Source organism: Danaus plexippus, chromosome 15 (assembly GCF_018135715.1).
Source record: "Danaus plexippus chromosome 15, MEX_DaPlex, whole genome shotgun sequence".
NCBI lineage: Eukaryota > Metazoa > Arthropoda > Insecta > Lepidoptera > Nymphalidae > Danaus > Danaus plexippus.
Genome location: NC_083547.1, coordinates 8,050,633 through 8,070,808, shown reverse-complemented (window position 1 = coordinate 8,070,808; position 20,176 = coordinate 8,050,633). Strand labels below are relative to the sequence as shown.

General features: G+C 37.0%; 1 protein-coding gene across 2 annotated transcripts; it reads left to right on the top strand.

The window, feature by feature from the left end:
• The first annotated feature begins 4,977 nt into the window (after nt 1-4,977).
• Nucleotides 4,978-19,433, top strand: LOC116766222 (phospholipase D2). 2 transcript variants are annotated; one of them, XM_032656005.2, is made up of 20 exons: nt 4,978-5,208; nt 5,833-6,033; nt 6,825-6,981; nt 7,747-8,016; nt 9,171-9,291; nt 9,561-9,712; nt 10,195-10,326; nt 11,015-11,163; nt 11,692-11,927; nt 12,561-12,665; nt 13,081-13,220; nt 13,489-13,635; nt 14,118-14,605; nt 14,730-14,862; nt 15,551-15,659; nt 15,919-16,089; nt 16,390-16,556; nt 17,341-17,581; nt 17,823-18,038; nt 18,364-19,433. In XM_032656005.2, the coding sequence occupies exons 2-20, from the start codon at nt 5,865-5,867 to the stop codon at nt 18,592-18,594; spliced, it is 3,534 nt and encodes a 1,177-aa protein (XP_032511896.2). In that variant the 5' UTR covers nt 4,978-5,208; nt 5,833-5,864; the 3' UTR covers nt 18,595-19,433. The 2 variants fall into 2 exon arrangements, with proteins under 2 accessions (XP_032511896.2, XP_032511895.2); XM_032656004.2 differs by lacking the exon at nt 4,978-5,208 and adding an exon at nt 5,293-5,553.
• The last annotated feature ends 743 nt before the right edge of the window (nt 19,434-20,176 follow it).

Below are 20,176 nucleotides of genomic sequence, written 5' to 3'. Positions count from 1 at the left end.
TCGGAGCGCGTGGCCGATCCACTTCCACTTGCGACGTTTGATTTGCAGGTCAATCGGTGTCTCACCGCAGCGTTCCCAGAGATTAACGTTGGAAATTTTCTCGGGCCAGTAAATACCGAGAATACGGCGAAGACACCAATTGACGAAGACCTGAAGCCGATGCGAGATGTCCTTAGTAACCTTCCACGTCTCACATCCGTATAACAGCACGGATTTGACGTTGGACCGGAATATTTTGAGTTTAACTCTCCTGGTTAGCTTCCGCGACTGCCATACAGGACGGAGTTGCGCGAAGGCTGCTCTTGATTTGGCGATTCTCGAAGCGATGTCCTCTTCGGCACCTCCACTCTCCGATACTATGCTTCCTAGGTAGGTGTATTTGTGGATTTTTTCTATAGCCTCTGTGCCAATGAGCAACGGCAGAGAGGTTGTTGCTCCGCACCTCATCTCCTGGGTCTTTCGCGTGTTTATTTTTAGCCCCATCTCTAATGCTTCTCGTCGTAGGTCGTCCAGTTTGGTTTGCATGTTGGCGTGTGTATGACTCAGCAGGCATAGGTCATCGGCATAGTCCAAATCTTCCAAAGTGCTGGACAGTCCCCATTCTATGCCGCGGCGCTTGCTTTTCGTCACTTTCTGCATGATACCATCCAGAACGACAAGGAAGAGAATAGGAGAAAGGAGACACCCCTGGCGAACACCTGCATTGACTGGTATGTCCTCCGACAAAAGACCGTTGTGAATTACTTTACAGGAATATTTCCTGTAGAGGGCTTTTATCAGGTTGATTATTTTGTCGGGGACTCCAACTTCACGTAAACGTTCCCAGATACCTGTCCATCTCAGCGTGTCGAAAGCTTTTTCGAAATCCACAAAGGTCAAATACATTTCCCTCTGCCATTCTGATGCTTGTTCGAGGATTATGCGTAAGGTAATAATCTGGTCGGTGCACGATCTGTTGGGTCGGAATCCAGCCTGTTCTCTGCGAAGAAGAGGTTCAATGGCCCTCGATAGTCTGTCTAGGATAATCTTGCACAGCACTTTAGACGGAGTAGAAAGCAAGGTAATCCCTCTCCAGTTGGCGCATTCACTGAGATCTCCCTTCTTTGGCACAGTGATGAGAAGCCCTTTAGTCCAGTCATCCGGTAACTCCTCGGCTGACCAAATGTTCCGCAGAAGAGGTGTTAGCGCGTTCGCAGCGGTAGGCATATCTGCTTTTAACATTTCCGCCGTGATGAGGTCGTATCCAGGAGCTTTACCGTTCTTAAGCGACTGGATGGCTTTCACTACTTCCTCTTCAGTGGGGGGAGACTCGTCGATATCGAGGCTTACAGCGGGCAGGTTGGCAGCTGTGGTTGGTGTTACGGGGCTATTTGAGACTTGGAAAATTTCCTCAAAATGTTCACGCCACCGTTGGAGCTGTCCCTCCGATGTAGCAATCAGTTCACCCCTTTTGTCCTTCAGGGGCTTCTTCTTTAAGGCCCGTTTTCCGGTCAAGATCCTCGTCGCCTTGTACATCTCCCTGAGATTACCGGAGTTGGCAGCTCGTTGGGCGCAATCCGCCACATTTTCCGCCCACACTCGCCGATCGTGGCGAGCACTGCGGTATATGGATTTGCGTATGCGCCTATATTGCATCCTCAGGTCTTCGCGCACTGCCTCATCGATAGTTGCCAGAATTTGAAGGTGAGACTTGCGCCTCTCCTCAATGAGATTCCAAGTTCTCTGTGACATCCAGTCCTCGCGTCTATGGCGTTTGTAACCAAGAACGACGGAGCTGGTCTCTGTGTAGGCCATTTTGATGTAGTTCCACTCCGCGTTGACAGATGAATGGTCCTCTTCAAGGGCGGAGAAGCGATTTCGTAGTGATACCCTAAAGGCCTCACCTACGACTGGGTCCTGTAGTTTGTTGATCTCAAATCGTTTCCCAACCTTGGTAGTGGTGTTTGTGGGCCGAGCTACAGCTACTTTGAGTCGTACCTTGGCAACTAGAAGGTGGTGATCGCTATCGATATCCGCGCCACGACGGTTGCGGACATCAAGCAGTGATGAGCGCCATTTGGCGCTGATAGCAAGGTGGTCGATTTGATTCTTGGTGACTCCATCGGGTGAATTCCAAGTGTACTTGTGGTGATCACCATGTATAAATAATGTCCCCCCGATGGTAAGGTCGTTGTCCTGGCAGAACTCCAGGAATCTCTCTCCATTATCGTTGCGGCCTCCCAGCCCGTGTGTGCCCATGTGTCTTTGACAGCCGACGTTTTCCGTGCCAACCTTGGCATTCAGGTCCCCCATGACGATCACTATGTCTTGTTTGCGAATGTTCTTTATAGTCAGATTGAGTGCACTATAGAAATCGTCCTTGTCCTCCTCTGACGCCAAGTTTGTAGGCGCGTAACACTGAACGACGGTTATCTTGCGGGCCCTACTGTTAAACCGAGCTGTGATGATTCGCTCTGAGATAGGTTTCCAGTCCAGGAGGCTCTTCTTCGCGGTGTCAGAAAGGAGGAATCCAACTCCGTTCTCACGTACACCTTCTTCGTCTTCCTTTCCTGAGTAAAGAAATGTAAGGCCTCCAGACAGTCGTAATTCACCAAATCCGTTTCTGCGCACTTCGCTGAGACCGAGTATCTGCAGCTTGTATCTTAGCATTTCTGCTCCTGCTTGAGCTAGTCGGCTATCCTCGCTCAGCGTTCGTACGTTCCAGCAAGCAATTCGTGTCCGTATTTTCATGCCAAATGTCTTCGTAGTTTGATCGGTCCGGTTTTGTACTGTGTTGGTTTCGCTAATCTTTTTGGATTTAGGTAAGCGAGTGATTAGCCCACTATACCCTAGCTCACTGGTGGGGCTGCCACCTTAGAGCCAGTGAGCGTGCTCGGTTTTGTCACGGGTTTCCTCCCTAGTGAGTAGGTTCTGTTTTGAGGCGCAGAATATTCGCCTTTCGCCCTGTACCCTCAGCTCAGCTGCATCCTATGGTAGCGGTCACGCGTCTGCGCGGTTGCAGCAGTTCCCAGGAGGGCCGACGGGGACGTGGGTAACTCGGACTTGCTAGGGCTCTGCGTTAGAAAGGTGTTCCGCCACTAACACTGCAGATAGTTTCTTGGCATTTTGTAGGTAATACTGTCCTCACCAACAGTGATTCCCACCAAGACTTTACCCTGCCTTCCCCCCCCGCCTTCTCTTTTCTGTGAGAGGGTGGTACTTCTCAAGTCGAGCCAGCCCATGTTCGAGCTGCAGTAAATTTACCACAGCTAGGCCAGCTAGGCTCTACCACCTCTAAAAATATAATATGTGAATATTTATGAATGAAAATTGTTAACAGCGTACACTTAGCTTACCCTATACAATAGGTTGATATAAAATAATTTAATTCGTCCAATATATTTTGCCTCATTTCAAACCTACTGTTTTTTTTTACTTGACATGGATTTGAAGCGCAAATTTGGATTAAGTAAACCAAATGATTATAGACTTTGATGTATACCAGGTATAAAAGAATGATTACCTGTCTTATTTGGTAGTGACTTATATTAGTTTTGTCGTAGTAAGTATTAAGAGTAACTATTAACTGCTTGAACATTAAAGTACTTTTCTTTTTTCATCTTTATCAATGCTTCACTTATAAATATATTCGAATATTGTTTATAATAAAAATAGAAATCTTCAAAATAAGTGAAATTGCTGATTAGTTAACAACCGTTAATATATCACAGGGATCCTAATGGACATATTCAGTTCAAAAACCTTAAATAATTAATTTGTGAATTTCACCTTTGGTTCATGAATGTTAACAATATAGACAAATTTAAATTAACTGGCTCATTATTACCCATAAAACAGATATTGTGTATGGGTACGTATGGTATTTTTTTCCCCATATTATATATAGATATTGTTTTTAAAGTGCCGGAAAGGAAATTTGTTTCTTAGTAGATACAGTTCTCTGTATGCGCTAAATAATTTTCTTTTTAAGTAAAATTTGAAAAGTGGGGACAGGATAAGGCGTTCATACATTAAACATTTTACAACAACAACTTATAAATTATTATCTCTCTTTACAACTTATAAATTATTATCTCTCCCTACTTTACTATGAAACTAGTTTTTTACACTCAAAATGGCGATGGTGTCGAAAAGACTCAATAATGATTATTACAAACGGTACTACTTTAAATTTCTTCTATTGCGTTTATTCAACAATTATAAGTAATCTTTTCGAAATGTACAATGAATGTTACACTGTTAAATCTCTTTTTAAAGACATTAAAAGACACTTTTATAAAAGAATATACGATCTTAGCAAGAAATTTCCAAGTGCCTGATGAATTATGAGCTTCCGATTACATCAATCTGATTGACACATTTGCTACATCGATTTTTAAATCACCAAATTTCTTAAATAACTATATAAAATTGTAATTTATAAATATAAAGTTATTGTGTATAGACAAAATTCTAGAGAAAATGCACCATCCCTCATAGAAAGATCCTAAACTTTCGTTATGTATCTACGTCGTTAATTATTAACTTAAAAGATTTTTTATGATGTCCTAAATAACTATTTTCAACACATATTTATCTCGATAATGTTATGATTTATGAACTTCCTAAATTCTTATCAAAAAGGTTAGAAACGGTAGATTCGTATGTCAACTCATGTAATAATGTCAATCCAGACAGTGTTTCCCAACATTTCAACATCTATCGAAACCGTTAAATGTAAACTTTTATTCATAATATTTTTATTGTTTACATCAGATTTCACTGATACATGAGGTTATTGCTAATTTTAATTCGGTAGTAATATTTTTTTAAATATACTGTTATTATGTTTAGGTACGTTATTTACTCCGTATTTCTTATTACCTTTACCTTTTTTCTTATTACAATTGACCTAACGTCCACAATCTTAACAATAATTTTTAGTGAGTAATAATTCTGTTTAAAATACAAGCATTATTTCTTTAGTTTTGGAATCAGTGACCAGTCCTACGTCAGTGAATCGGTCTCATTCATGAAGGTTTACTGTACTCTTTCAAACAAAGTTTTTACGCAAGGAAACCTTGAGCTAATAATTGAACGGATGATTCAAGCAATAAGAATTATAAATCAAATCCTCTTCAGCTATCGGTTGGCTAGTCAGTTTCGATACAATCAGTCATGAACAAATGATTAAGGAGTGATTGGAGAACAAGTTGTTCGTAAAGTTTTGTAAGTACTTTTTATTACTCCAAAGTTAAACCTTGATGTAGCCTCCACTGAAGCATATCTTGGAACGAAATCAACAATGTCAGTTTTATTTTATATTACACCATTTGGCCGAAAGTGACGAGCGTGGTAAAAGTAAAATAACTAAAGTCGACTCGAATGCTATCTTATCGTTGTAGATTATGTACACAAGTGTTAAAATTATAGCGTGTATCAATGGCCAGAACATTGTGTATCAGCATCCAAGAGGGAACCGTGAAGTGAAAATAGATTTAAGTTACGGAAAAACAGAAGAACGTATGGAACGCAGTGAATTACCTCTAAGTTTTCATAACCTTATTAAGAGAGGTAGTTTCTGAAGTGCTTGATGTTGAAATGTTATTACCATATGTAATAGATAAATATTAAACAAAAAAGGATATACAGTTTTGTTTTAAGATATATCAAAAGTTATAAAAATGCTTTTGATGTTTTGACTTATTGCAGTTAAAAAAATTAAACAAATAGTATAAAACCCCACGAAAAGTGTCTTAATATATTCAAGTTCTAGACTGTAACTTATTCTTATGTTTTGTGTTATTATAAAATTATAAAGTGACGATTACAACTTTTAAAATTTTTTTAAAGATGAAGAACTGTACAGCTACACAAACTACGGTATGGACCCACAGACACCTTCAACCCCGGGGGACTGTTTGCAAGGAGTATTCCAAAATCTGGATTCCTTGAACCCTGGAATTGATTCCGATTTTGATGAAAGTCTTGCTGTTCCTGAATCTTTGTCTATTATTGATATTGAGAAGGCCAAAGAAGAGGTTGATGCTGGCGGTAAGTGATAAATAATTTGTTACAATCTGGTTTCAAACAAATAATAAAATAAAGTGTTACAACTTATTTAACAGTTACATGAAATCGATGAAAACAAAGTAGGGTATGAGAGATATGTAGAAAACATATTTTACCCCATAAATATATTATTTCGCAAATAATTTTCTTTAATAAAGTAGGTGATATGTGTTCGGCTTCTTTCAATTACTAAATACACAAATAAAAACAACATACAGATAAATATCTAGATTATAAAATGTCATTCAATGATTCATACATTTATCAGTTATTGATTGTATAACAAATTATAACAAAGTAGTATCATCATTGAAATGATATTAAATATTCCAAATTAATGACTACATTAAGTGTGTAGAAATTCCAGTCATAAATAAATTAATATATAATTTTTGTTTATAACAATTCCAACCAAATTGGGGAAGCAATTTTCTTATTTAATTTGTTAACTGGACGGCTAACTCACATGGTTTGATCGGTTAATTAGTTTGCCCTTCACATGATTCTGAACTATTTCAAAAACCTGGTAACATTCATTGATAATATTCATCATAATAACTTATTTATTTGAATTTACTTGTTGATTTAAGCTATACAGTTCTTAAACGGAGAATGAGTTATTCACATTGAAGTAGTTATGCCCATATTTTTGTATGACCTCATTTGGTTGACCAAAATAATGGTGACTGCGAGATAGAATTAACATATATATGAACTTATATATAAATAATCCTATCATGTATGAATAAGAGTATTGGGTTCCTTTATTCCAGCTCCATTAGCAACATCAGTTCCGTACAAAGCAATCCATGACCCTCCAATTAAGTTTAATTCAGTGCACAGGAAGGTTTTCATACCGGGCGTTGAAATAAAAGTTAGATTTGTGGAGAATGAGAGAAGTGTCACAACTCACTTACTTAACCCAAATTTGTAAGTATATTAACTATAAGATGCTATTTAAAAATCTTAATGTTTAATCCTTCAGCAATTATTTTATTGTAAAGGAAAATTCTAGAATGTTTAGTGACACTATAGTGTTCTTTAATAACATTTATTATTTTCTATTATACCTTACATCAGTCATTTATTAAGTTTTATTTTCCTTGTATTCACTGCCAATAAATTCCACACTAGAAATTTCTGTAAGTTCATGTAATTAAATGTATGAGTACCTATAAACAAATCCTTTGTATTATGGCTACTATTGTTATTCTCCATATTGTATCATGTAAGGGTTCCGCGCATAAGTATGTGGTGATTCATTCGTGCTTGGCCTGCGTTAGTCGTAAATAGAATATTGTAACAATGCAATTAACAGTAGTTTAATTGTTATTAGTACAATTTTATAAATGTCATCTGTAACGCCGTGAGAATGTGATGATATTTTGTTAGGATTTTAAAACGTTTTTGAAGTCACTTTATGTAATAGATTGGAATAAAAACTTTTTTCAAACAACCTTTTTAAAAAAAGCGCGGCAACACCAATGACATAAGCGTTATTAAAAAAAAAATATCATAAATTATGCGTGTTACATTTTTTGTTCTATAATTTAAATTCTGTAAGTTTTATATTTATAATTTTTATTTCAACTGAAAACTGAAGAGTTTTATACACATGCTACATGTGTTATATACTATTGACTGTAGTTTAATTTAATTTTAATGAATACAAGGGAACTACATTTAAATCTTCAGATACAAGATAAATCTCCAACATGGGGACTTCACGTGGACTATCAAGAAGCGTTACAAGCATATACTGTATTTGCATCAACAGCTGTCTCTGTATAGAGCGTCGCTCAAGATACCGTTCCCAAGTAAAACGCATAAAGTGAGACGAGCCAGTTTCAAGAATACCATTGACAGTGAAGAAAAAGCTGAGATCGTCGCCCTGCAAGCTGTTCCTAGGAGTAATTCGAGGAGACGGGACGGGAGGCCTAAAAAGAGGAAAGGTGCTTTGCCCCGGTGAGGTTATTAGTTGTTCTTAACTGTTAATGTAGATTTTATTTAATTAAATTCGAGTCGATTTTTTTGTGTTTCGTCTGCATAATTTTATAAATAAAACATATTAGTCAAATCAGTTCGTTTTATGTCCTTACCAGAAGTGTAGGTAGCCAAACTAAGATCGAGCAGTTTCCTGGTTTTTTAGTTACGTAATTAAGTGTTCAATTTAATGAGTATCTTATAAATTACAATTATTACGGCAAAACGAACCAAAAGTTAACTGTGCGTAGAGTCTGGAGCAACGAAACATCACAATGTTGGAATGAGAACGGAAAGTGATAGAAATTAATTTTTAAGTAATAATTTTTAGTGTTTCTTTAAGACAAACTTTATGAACATTTCATACAAGTGACAAGTGATTGCCCGCATGCGTTCGAACGCCACGTGTTCCATCTCGCTGTCACCCTCCCCCCCCCTACCAGGAGCATTAAACGTTTAACGCAACCTAGTTGGAAGTCGCATAAGAAGTTTAACTTCAATAAATTTTAAAAAATTATCGGTCAATTTATATTTTTCTTTAGATTAAATCCTTTTTTTATCAATGACTCAAAATTTATCGTTATAACCAACTATTTGTCACTCATCGATATCATAAGTCAAAACATTTATTTTTTAATTACAAAATGAAGTTCTTAGTTTTTATTATAGTAATAAAAATATAAGAGAATGTATTATGATCGTTATTTTATAAAGCTTAGGTAAATTGCGAATGATTTCAGCGGGTTCATGGTTTTAATTTCAGTCAGATTGTGAACAAATGCTCGTCTACAATGAAATCTTAGTATTAAGTAGTAGCCAATGATTGTTCAGTCGGCAAAGTCAACTAGATACCCTTGAGCCCTGTTGAGATCTTATTGGAGATAGACCCATAATTACCATTGAAAAAAAAAAAGAAATTCAGCACAAAAAATTTCTTTAAAACATTATATACATATAATTTTGCATTTGCCTAAATGGCTCATTCAAATAATCTCACTCTATATCTTTTTAATAAACAAAATATGTGTTATTTACTAACTAAAGGAAGTTTTGTTATAATCCAAATGTCCATACTGAAGGTGTATTTTTAATCCTTGTATAATTTTTCTTTATATTTTTTTAATTCATATATTCAGATTCCCCCGTAAACCTGAGGTGATGGTCACATATGAAGGTATCCAGTTGCGTATGAAGCAGCTCGAGGAATATCTTTACAATCTGCTGAATATATCTATATATAGGAATCATTATGAAACTGTGAGTATCTTATGATAAACATTATGTAATTAAAATATGCCATATAACAATATCACAAAAACTATATGAGGGAATTATTCGGTACTGCTCCACAGCCTGATCCCTATCCAAACAATACCAAGATAAGCTAAAAGCTTTATGTTGCTTGAGATAACATTATTAAAAACATGTTGTTTGTTCAATCTGTCTGTGTGAAGTCATATTTCTATTTTTATATCATAAATAGTACTGTTGGATACTCATTCTGATGGATAATGATTTAATTCCAGGTGAAGTTTCTAGAAGTTTCCCATCTGTCATTCATATCGGAGTTGGGTTGTAAGGGGAAGGAGGGTTTGGTTGAGAAGAGAACCGGTTCAACCAGGCCGGGACAGGCTGGATGTAACTGTTTCGGACTTCTAGGGAACATGGTGTGTGTTAGGTGAGGCATACACATATATACAAATTACAATCTATTCTTCATCCCAAAGCAAGGATAGGAACACTTTGTTAACCAATAAAGGTAGAGAAGTCTAAAAAATCTCATTTCTCTAGAAGCAAATCATTCAATTATTCTCATTATTTAAGACAAGTCGATTTGTCAACTTACCAAATATAAGGATTAATTTATTACCTCTGTCTGTGGATGCAGGAACTCTCAATTTTATTGTGACCTGAATTTTTCTAGACCAAATATTAAAGTTATATTAGAGTATTAACACGACCAGAAGTATGGCGAACACAACAGCCAATGAACTCTGTATATAAGAAATATATAGAAAATAATATGTTATTGATATAAATATGGTTTATGTATTTAGAACAGTTTTTTTTAATTATATGTTAGGGTAGTATATAAATAGTAGAGGAAATACATAATTTGTAAGGTATAGATAATTATATATTAATGTATGTTCGTCCCAGGTGCAACTACTGTTGTACGGGTCTGGTGTGTGCCAAGTGGCAGGAGCGATGGTTCTTCGTGAAGGACACCTTCTTCGGGTATATCAGACCCAGCGACGGCATCGTTAAAGGTGTCATGTTGTTTGACCAGGGGTGAGACATGACCAGTACAAACATTATATCTTAACACTTTGAAGTAATCAGATTCCAATCATCTTATTGACCTTTATGCCCATTGTTTCACGCAGCACTAAAGTTATATGATTATCACAGAGTAAGTTTGTTGTTGTATATCAAAAATTTATAGTACATTTAGCCAAGTGTGATTAGTTATACTGAGTTTTTTTGTATTAACTATAAGTTAACATTATTATTGGTATTAATAGATGATGATTACCTGAAAACTTAAGAAAATTATTGGAATAAGACCTTCCACAATAGACTTGGACCTATAAAGAGAAGCATTGACAACGGCGCCTCTGAATAGCACATACTTAATTTAAAGCTTTCTAACTCTCATTTCACCAAACAATCAAGCCCAAAGTGAAAATACAAAGGAAATCTTATCTTACTTGTTATCAATGGGAATGTTTATTCGCAATATTCAAGATGGCTGCAAAAAAAAATTAGAATGAATATGTCATTCAACTGTCAGTGTTGCTAGCATTTTTTTGTGTCAATTCCGTTGCACTCTCGAGGAAATAACTGTCCGCGGTGATATCAAAATAAAAGAAGTGTGTTTATCACAAAAGGGCTGAAGTTTAATTTCAAAATATCATTATTGAACCAAATGTGAACCACCTAAAATGAGGGTTTAAAAAATATAGTTTCCTTATGCCAGGTTCGAAGTATCCTCCGGCATGTACTCCACTGGTCTGACGAATGGTCTCCAGATACTGAACCAGAGCAGGCAGATGGTCATCAAGTGTTGGACCAAGAGACGGAGCAAGGAGTGGATGAGCTACCTCAGGACCGTCGCCAACCAGTCCGGTAGGTGTGAAATATCCTTTCGTAATGCACAGGCAGAACGTTCTCAACTAAGTCCGAATTAAAAAATATATCAATACTATGAACAAATGAATACTAATGATATTTTGTCAGTCCGGTCGGTACGAAAATACCCTTTTATAATTTACATCGAAATCATACAAGAAAAACTATCTCAGTTCGGTCTGAATTAAAAATATTACATTAATATCAAAACTAATGATATTTTGCGTTTCTAAATTTCCTTAAGAAAAAAAGTTATACAAAAAAAGATTCAATAATATGCTAAATGAAACTAACATTCCTGGGATTAATACGCGTCTTGTTTCACTCGCTTCTCGTCTGTCCGTGATCACGGTTGCTGCAAAGTAACAGAAACGTCGGAATGTAGTTTTTTTAAATAGTATAATAAGCGCAGTAACCCGAAAAAAATTTGTTTCATTTAGCTGAATACTCGCGAAAGTCTTAGACCTCATTCAATAATATGTCCTTGAAGAATTCCATGAGTGAGTCTCTCATACATGTCCCCAGCTCGCTGCTTCACGTCTCCTAACGTGCACCACTCGTTCGCTCCGCCCCGCTCGGCCACGCCGGCGGCGTTCCTGGTGGACGGGCGCGAGTACCTGGCGGCGGTGGCGGACGCCATGGAGCTGGCGCAGCAGGAGATATACGTGGCGGACTGGTGGCTCAGCCCCGAACTGCACATGAAGAGGCCCGCACTGCACGGAGACTACTGGCGACTGGACACGCTGCTCAAGAGGAAGGCGGTGAGGGACATGAACTACTTACTTCCGTAGACCCTAGCTGGGGTCAGTTGCTACACACAGCTCGAACATGGCTTGACCGGGGAAGTACCACCTCTCAAAAATCGGCATGAAGTGGTCTTTAATGGCTGCCTTTTGTCCGACGAGTGAGAGAGACGGTTGCCTATCCCTCTTCACACCCTTTCCTCGTTCCTCAACAACCAAGGCTGGCAACCCATGTCCATGGGTGACGTTTACTACTGCCATAAAGTAGGTGGTCTGCTCGTTTGCCACCTTTCACAAAAAATAACAATAATAACTAATCATGATAATAAAATATCATGAAAAAAACGATATTAAATCTTCTTTTATAAGAAAAACAGGTACAAATAGCTGTTCTCTTACTGTAGAGTATAAGTTTGGTGTTATATTTGTCATGAAGAACACATATTTCCTGCTATGAGACAAAATTGATGGACATTGTTTAATAAAAAAAACTACTGTAATGACTGTTTGCAGTAGTTTAGATGTTTTTAATTATAATTAATAAATAGTACGAATATTGATGACAATAGTTTAATAGGAGTACTATATTAATTATTTTATCAGTTATTTTGTTAACAAATAAGTTATTTATTGAACCGAACACCTCCCCAGGCTCAAGGCGTGAAGGTGTTCATAATGCTGTACAAGGAAGTGGAGATGGCTCTCGGTATCAACAGTTTCTACAGTAAAAGTAGATTAGCTAATGAAAATATTAAGGTACTCACAGAAAAACCTATCAGAATATTCATCAGAGGCTCAATATGATGCTTCTTTGACGGCAATTACTATTTCGAATTTTAAATAATTAAAAATATATATTTTCATCCCTGCCCGTGGTCACGGTTGGTGCAAAGAAACCGAGACCTCGGGCGTGTGTAGCTAAAATGAAAAAACCGCGTAGTAACCCGAAAATATTAAGTTTCATTAAATGTCTTAGAACACACAAATTAAAAATATTTGAAAGATCGAAAACATGTCTTAACTACGTAGAAAACTATCCCGGTTCGAAACTTACTCTACTAATGTATGTGTGAATAAATATGTACACCTATATATATATACTTACATACCTTTGTTACCAAATATAGAGTGTTGTAAGCTTGTCTTACAATATTCCTATTTCCCCTATCAGGTGTTCCGTCACCCGGACCATGCTAAAGCTGGCGTGCTGTTCTGGGCTCATCACGAAAAGATAGTGGTCGTGGATCAAACTGTGGCATTTTTGGGTGGCATTGACCTCTGTTACGGGAGATGGGATGACCACAAACATAGGTGACAATACATAATATATATTTTTTATTTTTATTTAGAATTGGACCTAACATATCGCCACCTTAATATTCAAAACTCATAACTCCACTTTGACATGAGATGACATTGCTTTTATCCAATTTTTGTGTGTTTTTATAGTCTGGCAACACTCAAAATATACATCAAGCATACCTCGTAAATGCTCCACCTCTTTTTTTATATTATACCTTGAATTCATAAGTCATGAAGTAACTGAATCTTTTCTCTAATAGTTACTCTTACTTTTCAGACTAACAGATTTAGGCAACATCCTACATCCTAAGTCTGTCATAAAAACTAAGAAGAAGACATCGAGCTATCCGTCCGGCGGAGTGTACGTTGAGTCAGGGTTGGAGCTGGCGAAAACTAGCAGAGATATTGTTATAGGACTACAGATGTGAGATTTCTACTATTTAAAATCAATATATAAAAAATATAGTTGTCTTTTAAAGCCAGTAGTTTTAAATAACAAAACGAACCTTAACTAGAACAAACTAATTATTATCTTAAACCAAAACACCGTAAATAAGTTAAAAATAATTTATAAAGACACAAATCGCTTCAACAAATAATTTCCAGCGTAAAAGTGAACAAACCAAATGTCATCGCTTTAACGTCACTTCGGGTGCGTTCGGGAATTTAAAGGTTCGGTTCAAATTAAATGTGTGTTCCCTAAATATATATTATAGGGAATAGATTTATATGTGAGGAAACTGCGAGTCCAAAGTCCTGGGTTTTCTATTATCTTTTAATTTTTTTTTCGTGGTATAGGACAGAAATCAAAATAGCAACACCTCAGGACACACAAACATACGATATTCAAATTCAGCGTTTAACATACGTAACACAGATTATAATAAACCTAATAATCAATTTCAGACCGATACAAGAAGTGGGAGAAGCGACTGAAGAGGTAACGGAAAAACCAGAGGAAACGGAAGTTCAAAAACCGGAAATGAATATAGAGGACCGGTTACTACAGGTCGGGCTACAGAATGAAACGAGCGACGGCGAGCAGAAAAAAAATGTACTGGACAAAATAACGGACAAGGGGAAAGATTTTATAAGTATCATATACCCGCCCTTCGAAGAAGAGAGGAACGAGCAGAAGTTTGACGACTCGGAGAGGAAGAAAGCGGAGAAGTACGCGAGGTCCAACGAGGAGGTGCTGCTGTCTAACGTACTGGGCATTAGCACCAAGGACAGTGAGCACGCGCCCTTAGCGCAGGTCGTGGAGGGGAGGGTCATCACTGAGAGCACTCAGAAAGCCTTAGAGGGCATCGAGGGGAACTCTAAACTGTGGATTGGAAAGGATTACGTTAACTTCATAGTCAAAGACTTTAATAGTCTGGATCTGCCGTTCGTTGGTGGGTGTACTCATGTTACAAGTATACACAAACTATAATTTTGATAATTTTCCATCAAACTGTTTTAATGCGTCTTATATGTATATACATAGTATTTATTTGTGTTTAATATATCCGTGTTCAGATTTAGTGGACCGGAACACGACTCCTCGTATGCCGTGGCATGACGTGGGTGTGATGCTGCAGGGGGCCGCCGCCAGGGACGTGGCTAGACACTTCATACAGAGGTGGAACGCTATCAAGCTGGAGAAAGCCAGGTAGGTAGCTAGTATACTATGTTATATATGTTGTAGGTATATGAGAGGGTAGAGGAGGGGCGAACGACATATAAAGACTTGTCAGAGGAGATCAGGACTCTTTCGTTTATGCCTTATTGAGATTTCATGTCACAATGAGTTTAATTCGAGATTATTGAAAATTATTAATTTAAAAGTGTTTTTTAGTTTTGTGTAAATTTAATGAATTAATAGTGTGATTGTATCGAATATGATTTAAAAAAAGTCAATTCTGATATTGTTTCTAAGACTATATTTATACTCAGATAGTATTGTCCAGATGCCAGCAGTAATTTCCTTTCCATCCTCTGTTACCTCCAGGTGTCGTGCCCTATGTTTGTCCCAAAAACAAACAGGTCTTATATAATCCATTAATATCCAACTCCTTTGAAGACATCAACAGAAACTATTATTCTAATACATTAGCTAAATATATTTTCCATTTTATTTTGTATCTGGTAATAAAATTCAATTATCATTGCTGTTGAGTGAAACAAATTTTTTGATTAAAACGACTACCTCACACGGACTACCTGTAGACAGTTCAATATATTTTCAAAGTAATTATGTATGTACTTCAGTCATAATTTATTATTGTTGAATACAAATTGTCAACAGTCTAAAATCATCAGTAATCATTGTAGTAATCAGCTGTTTTGTTAACTTCCAGACAGAATACAAACTATCCCTACCTGCTGCCTAAGACCTACAATGATATAGAGCCGTTGAAGGATTTGGAAAATGTATTGAATGTAGATCTGACGAGCGCCTCCTGCCAGGTGAGTTGAACAGCTGTACAGGAAACATGTTAAAACGATAAAGATACTATGTGTTACTCTAAAAGCTCAAACTGTGGAATATCTTAAGATATGTCTCAGGATTTACTTATATGATTGGTACATGTAAGCATTTCTAAAAATAGGACCATTCTTCCAGGTTTTTATCATTCGAATTCAGTATATTTTAACTTTTACAGTAACATATATAAATATATGTCTGAAGTCTATACTATCAGTATTCCTGTATATTCCCTGCCAGGTGCTCCGCAGCGCCAGTTCGTGGTCGTGCGGCTTCCTGGAGCCAGACACCGTGGAGCAGAGTATCCACAACGCCTACGTGGACACCATCACCAGGGCGCAGCACTACGTCTATATAGAGAACCAATTCTACATCACGCTCTCGGCCTCCAGTCACACCGTCAGGAACCAGGTCAGTCACGACATACAACACCATATATAATAAATCTATTCAGAATATAAGTATCAATGTTGAAGAAGTGAGACTGAGAGTATAAGAGTTCAATCTCTCTACAGCCTACTAGCAGGTTTGGACCTGTCCAGAACTATGAACTCATTCTAGGAAAGTTACTGCGAAGGCAGTCCTAGTAAGTTTTTTGCAACTTTGGTTAGGTAGGGAGAGGAGCTAGGAAGGTGAAGGTGGAGGCGAGCGTTTAACGCGCGTTACCCAAGTCCCAGGCACCGTTAAGGTTTGGTGTGTCATATATTTCAGATAGGCGAGGCGTTGTTCAACCGGATAGTCCGCGCCCACCGCAACGGCGAGTCGTTCCGTGCGTTCGTCGTGATGCCGCTCCTGCCGGCCTTCGAGGGGGAGCTCGGGGCGGCCTCGGGCACCTCGTTGCACGCCGTCACACACTGGAACTATCGCAGCATATGCAGGTTTAAATACAAACACTTGTGTTCACTGGATTATTATTATTAATTACTAAGTATTGTAAGAGGTCATGTTTAAATGAGAAGTGTGTACTAAAAAATATCGAAACGAACAGGACTCGAACCTGGTGAATAAGGTATTATATATTGCGAGAAGAGAACAATCAACGCAGTAGAGATTATTACTTAATGTTGTTGACCGTCGTTTAATAGCGCACGTGTGTGTGTGTGTGTGTGCGCGCCTGCGTGCGTTCGTCTGTTTCATCGTAACTGTGAAGCAGATAGACCGATTTCGATGCTTTTTTTTTTCATTTGATAGCCAGTTTCTTGCGTATGTTAGGTTATTATCGGCCCACCACTATAAAAATATCAGCACTTTTCAAAAACGACGCAAGGCGTTTTTTGATTACTTTATATTTTATAAGGACACATGCCAATATAATCGTTAGATGACGACTAATGCGAAGGTTTTTTTTTAATTTACTAAAATATAATTATAAATTTAATAACTTTATCTATTTTGCTATATCAGGTGAAACATGAGGAATTGTGCGATTCACTCATTTTTATATTTTTCGTGAGTGGAAAACCAACCAGGCCACAGCTCGTAATAATATATTATGTATAAAATTTAAATTTGTTTCAAATAAAATTGTTTTTGATCTGTATATAAAAGTAACATAATATAAAGTAATTCACCATATTAAGAGGTCATAAGACGTTTTAAAGAACACGTAATGATAGATAAGCTATAGTATGTACGCAATAAAAACAAACGTGTACCGTACAGGAGTCGCGAGGCGATCCTCACCCGTCTGTACGAGGCGGGAGTGACGGACCCGTCCGCGTGGATCACGTTCCACGGCCTGAGGACGCACGCGGCGCTGGACGGCGAGCCGGTCACCGAGCTGGTGTACGTGCACTCCAAGCTGCTGCTGGCCGACGACCGAGTCGCCATCTGCGGCAGCGCCAACATCAACGACAGGTCCATGATAGGCACCAGGGACTCGGAGATAGCTGTGCTGCTGCAGGTGAACGTGGTTCTACGAAAGATACTGGCTGTACACAGCTAATGCGAACCGTACATACGTAGGATGCGCTGAATCTATATAGACCACATTGACTGACCGTTGGCGGTGGTGAATGATGTGATTACGAAAAGTTAAACCTGTTTTATATTGTATCGTGATCCTTGTTTGTGTTTTGCTTTAACAAATAGTAACTACAATATTTGTATCAAATCTAGTTATAATAAAATCTTTATACTGACAGGACGAACAATTCGAAGACGGTACCATGGGCGGTAAGCCGTTTCCTTCTGGCAAGTTGGTGGGCGGACTGAGGAAGAGGCTCTTCCGGGAACACCTGGGACTGCTGGACGTAGATCTGGAGAGGGTCGGCCTCAATATAGACGACCCCTGCAGCGAGGCGTTCTTTAAAGGAGTCTGGCAGGCGCGGTCTAGACTTAACACTGAAATATATGAAGAGGTGGGAATAGAAACTCGTTATAACAAATAAATAAATTATATATATAAATATATATACTTAAATATAAAAATATCATTTACACTATTTGTATCATACTAAGAGGTTTCCGATTATTTTTATAATTTTGAATGCTTATTTTCTTATAAACACATTCTTAATATTGTACTGAGCATTTTTTGTATAAAGAATGTTATTATAACAAAAAAAATATTTTATACTTGTTATCAAATTTTCTCTTTAAATCTGTTCTTCTTGAAAAATATAAGGAAACTTGATACTAACAGAGCAATCTAATATATAAAGATGATGCTTATTTATGTCACAGGTGTTCCATACATTGCCATCGGACTCGGTCCACACGTTTGCTGAACTGAAGAAATATCAAGAGGAGAATTGTGAGAGTCTGTGGCACAAGGATCCGGCGCTGGCTAACAGGAAGATAGATCTCATTCAAGGATATCTGGTAGACTTCCCATTGAACTTCCTCTGCAATGAAGTACTCACTCCCAAGAACACTACTATGGAGGGCATGCTACCGACCTCTCTCTGGACGTAAACAGTAATTATAAGAATAACCTCAAGGAAGTATTGCTTTATTACACAAAATAAATTACGAGAGCGAAAATCTTATGTTAAAATGATCTAAGTGTGTTGATGTCGTCACAAAGTATAATGTTATATATGACACTTAATTTTCTCAGTACTATCCTGTTCTATTGTCCTTTTCTTTCTCATAACTCGTATATGTACTCGGAAACTGAATGTCTCTCAACATTTACACAATACAGAACACATTCAATGTTATATATCAAAGTTCATTCTACATTCCAATAACTCAAAGTACAAATTAAGTTACGCATAACATTGCCTCTTGTTCTAAGAGTATTCCTCTCTCCAGTATACATATTACGTTTTCAATGAATTAGTTTTACATTAAGTTATAATCCCACCAGCACGATTCCATTTTTGTTTTAAGGGTCACCGACAGTTCAGCGACTGTCTAACAAACCCTCCCTACCTCAGAGTATATATACATATATATTAATGAATTGAGATTTGTATGTATACTTACATTTACTTACATTACCATATAAGAAATTAAAATTTTAATTGGATGAGAATAAAAGTGAGTAAATCCATGAACTTAGATTATATTGTGATGGTGAGCGGTGCTTGTGTTTTTAGAACATTATTTTATTTGCTTGTAACTTATTGAACCTCTACCTTTACACAGACTTAAAGAAATTACGAGAAATTAATTCTATTTATACATATATAGATGTTGTGTTTTTGTATGTTGAATGTTTTATTTTATATATATATGTTTTTGTTTTAAATGTGATATTTTTCTCCATATATTTATTGATTCAGATCTAATATATAAATTCTCTAAAATATTTTTTTTATAATCCCTACAACCCTAGCTAATACACATGGCAACATTATTGTGGTAAGAGCTCTTGGAACTTCAATGTTGCCTTAATAATAAAATGAAAATTCTCATATCTCATTACCGTTTGATCCGTGTACAATCCTTTACTTCCTAATAAATATAAAAATATTTGATAATATGATCTCACAAATTTAAATATATAATCAATGAAAAGGCAAAATAGATTTTTATAATCATCATTATTTGCAAATGTAATTGATTTAGAGATATCTAGCGGATATTTGTCACAGCTTTATGCGATAGGTCGTTGTAAGGCGACTGACGTTAGTAAAGAGGTTTACTGACATATCAGAGAGTGCCGAGAGATGGCGCTGACGACATGAAACTTACAAAACATTGAAAACATTAACGAAATGTCATTATGTACATATATTTTTTTAATTTTCTTTAATACTTTAAAATTAGAAAACAGGTTTACCAAAATAACCTAAACAATTTATAACAAGGTTATTTATATTCTTTCATGTGACTAATATTAAATGCCAGTATGCGCGTATCTTTGTTACTACTTGTTGTTTACAACAACGATAAACTTCAGCGCTTAAATTTTCTATTGAGACCCATTTGCTTATTTTCTATTTATTCGGAATTGCTTACAACAACTTACCTCTACTAAACTCTCCTGTATATGCAATAGAGTTGAGATTTATAACGCTCTAATTTATCTACGGAACCTTATTGAATG

What these genes read in the sequence shown, in the direction of transcription:
- LOC116766222 (XM_032656004.2), top strand. Translation starts at nt 5,388, where the DNA reads ATGTACACAAGTGTTAAAATTATAGCGTGTATCAATGGCCAGAACATT. An exon ending in GACCGTCGCCAACCAGTCCG is followed by an intron (nt 11,164 to 11,691) that starts GTAGGTGTGAAA and finishes ACATGTCCCCAG; the next exon opens with CTCGCTGCTTCACGTCTCCT. An exon ending in TAGCTAATGAAAATATTAAG is followed by an intron (nt 12,666 to 13,080) that starts GTACTCACAGAA and finishes TTCCCCTATCAG; the next exon opens with GTGTTCCGTCACCCGGACCA.